The 2269-nt window shown below is 45.1% G+C and overlaps 1 protein-coding gene across 1 annotated transcript in view; it reads left to right on the top strand.

Annotated features, from left to right (window-relative positions):
- Positions 1 to 257: 257 nt before the first annotated feature.
- Positions 258 to 2269, top strand: part of CAPN10 (calpain 10) — a 24627-nt gene continuing 22615 nt past the window's right edge. The window contains exon 1 of the mRNA XM_015831701.1: positions 258 to 401. Within this exon, the coding sequence (XP_015687187.1) occupies positions 258 to 401 (144 nt within the window). The remainder of the gene's footprint in view (positions 402 to 2269) is intronic.

Here is a 2269-nt window from a genome sequence, read left to right as displayed (position 1 = left end):
AATATCACTGGTACTAAGTATGGATATTTCAAGGTTGGCCTTCTCTTTGAAATTGCATCCTCCTTTTTTTCTCTGTCCTTTATAATGTTATCCTATGCTTTGTTCGGTTAAAAAAAAAAGCACATTTTAAATATGTAGAGAAGAAGAAAAATGAAATATAACTGTAGGTTCTCCTGGCCTCCTAACCTGTTTTGCAGATTTAAATCAGATCCCCATTGCCTCTGAAGGGGCTGCAGGTCCTTGCAGATTTGTAAAAGATGCTGGGAGTCGGGGTCTCGGCAGATCGGAAAGGAGACCTGTACAAGGACCTGGCGTTTCCGGCTAGTGACGATTCTCTGTTTTTCAACTGTTCTACTCCGTTGGCTCAGTTCAAAGGAGAAATTTATTGGCTGAGACCCCAGGTTTGTTTTTGAAAGTCGCAGTGGGTGAAAGTAGCGCTTTCCTATCTAGATAGCTGTGCAAAAGCAGTTTTCCATATTTTAGAAAACAGAAATGAGATGCGCGCCTGCAAAGACCTTCCCATATATAGGTAGTCCTTGACCTAGGACAGGGATCCTAGCGCCACAATGGAAACCATGATTTCTGTTGTAAGTGAGATGGTTGTTAAGTGAATTTTGCCATAATAATAATAATAATAATAATAATAATAATAATAATAATAATAATAATAATAATAATAATAAAGTTGGAAGGGATCTTGGAGGTCATCTAGTCCAACCCCCTGCTCAGGCAGGAAACCCTATACCAGGGATAGGCAACCTTGGCTCTTTTGTGACTCGTGGACTTCAACTCCCAGAATTCCTGAGCCAGCATGGCTCAGTTTGGAAACCTCTCCCTTCCCCTCAGCATGGCTGGCTCAGGAATTCTGGGAGTTGAAGTCCACACATCTTCAAGCTGCCAAGATTGAGAAATAGTGGCCTAGGCCCTAGGCCAGGTGTAGGCAACCTTGGCTCTTTTATGACTCGTGGACTTCAACTCCCAGAATTCCTGAGCCAGCATGGGGGAAGCTATGGCCCCTTCATGACTCGTGGACTTCAACTTCCGGAATTCCTGAGCCAGCAGGGCTCAGCTTGGCAACCTCTCCCTTTCCCCTCAGCATGGCTGGCTCAGGAATTCTGGGAGTGGAAGTCCACGAGTCGTAAAAGAGCCAAGGTTGCCTACCCCTGACCTAGACCATTTCGGACCTTTCTTCCCACAGTTGTTAAGGGAATCCCTGTGGTTGTTCCATTAATCACACAGTTGTTAAGCGAGTCTGCCTTCCCCCGTTGACATTCTTTATAAGAAGATTGCAAGAAGGGATGGCACGACCTCAGGACATTGCAACCGTCATAAGTATGAGTCAGTTGCCAAACGTCTGAATTTGGGTCACGTGACCACGGGGGAGGCTTCAACGGTCGTCAGTGTGAAAAATGGTCATAAGTAACTTTTTTCAGGGCCGTGGTGACTTCGAACGGTCACTAAATGAACTACTGTAAAAAGGGAGGATTGCCTGTAAAGCACAAAATCTTCAGGGGAATTCTAAGTGCCTTTGATTGAACGTGGTGATAACCTTACTCTTTACCAGAATTCAATCTTCCTAGAATTTCCAGCTCAGGAAATTCCCCAACTCCACTGGACACATTTATAAACAACTTTCTCTCCAGCTGGAATGCTAGATCCATCTTGGTTCCCCACCTTCATGCTTTTACTGGGCTAGTTTCTTGTTTTAATAGTTTGACAGTTCAACTGCGTACACACATCTTCACCTCTTGGTCAGCTTTTTTTTTAAAAAAACAACGCACATTGGATGACGAAAATACACTGAGAACGCAGTCGTGGGAGATGAGTGTAATTGTTATTTCATCTCTTTATTTATAAAATGTATGGACTGCCCCATTCTAAAGAGACACTGAGTGGTATATAAAAGCAATAGTGCAGAAGTCAGGGCAGTGTAATAATACAATAAATATCAAACTTTCTTTGCACCAATAATAACTGTCTAGATTTAGAGTCCCTGGGAGTCAGGCGACTTATAAATTTAGGAAGGAAGAAAGGGCGGGAGGGAGGAAGGGAGGGGAGGGAGAGATGGAGTGAAGGAAGGAATGGGAGGGACGGAGGGAGGGAGGGAGGAAGGGGGGAGGGAGAGATGGAGGGAAGGAAGGAGGGACGGAGGAAGAAAAGAAGGAAGGGGAGGGAGAGATGGAGGGAAGGAAGGAAGGAGCGGGAGGGAGGGAGGAAGGGAGGGGAGGGAGAGATGGAGAGAAGGAAGGAAGGAATGGGAACGATGGAG

This window comes from Protobothrops mucrosquamatus, unplaced genomic scaffold, assembly GCF_001527695.2.
Source record: "Protobothrops mucrosquamatus isolate PMUCROS unplaced genomic scaffold, P.Mucros_1.0 scaffold_276, whole genome shotgun sequence".
NCBI classification, from domain to species: Eukaryota; Metazoa; Chordata; class Lepidosauria; order Squamata; family Viperidae; genus Protobothrops; species Protobothrops mucrosquamatus.
Note: the sequence above shows the minus strand (reverse complement) of the source record. Positions and strands in the feature narration are given on the sequence as shown.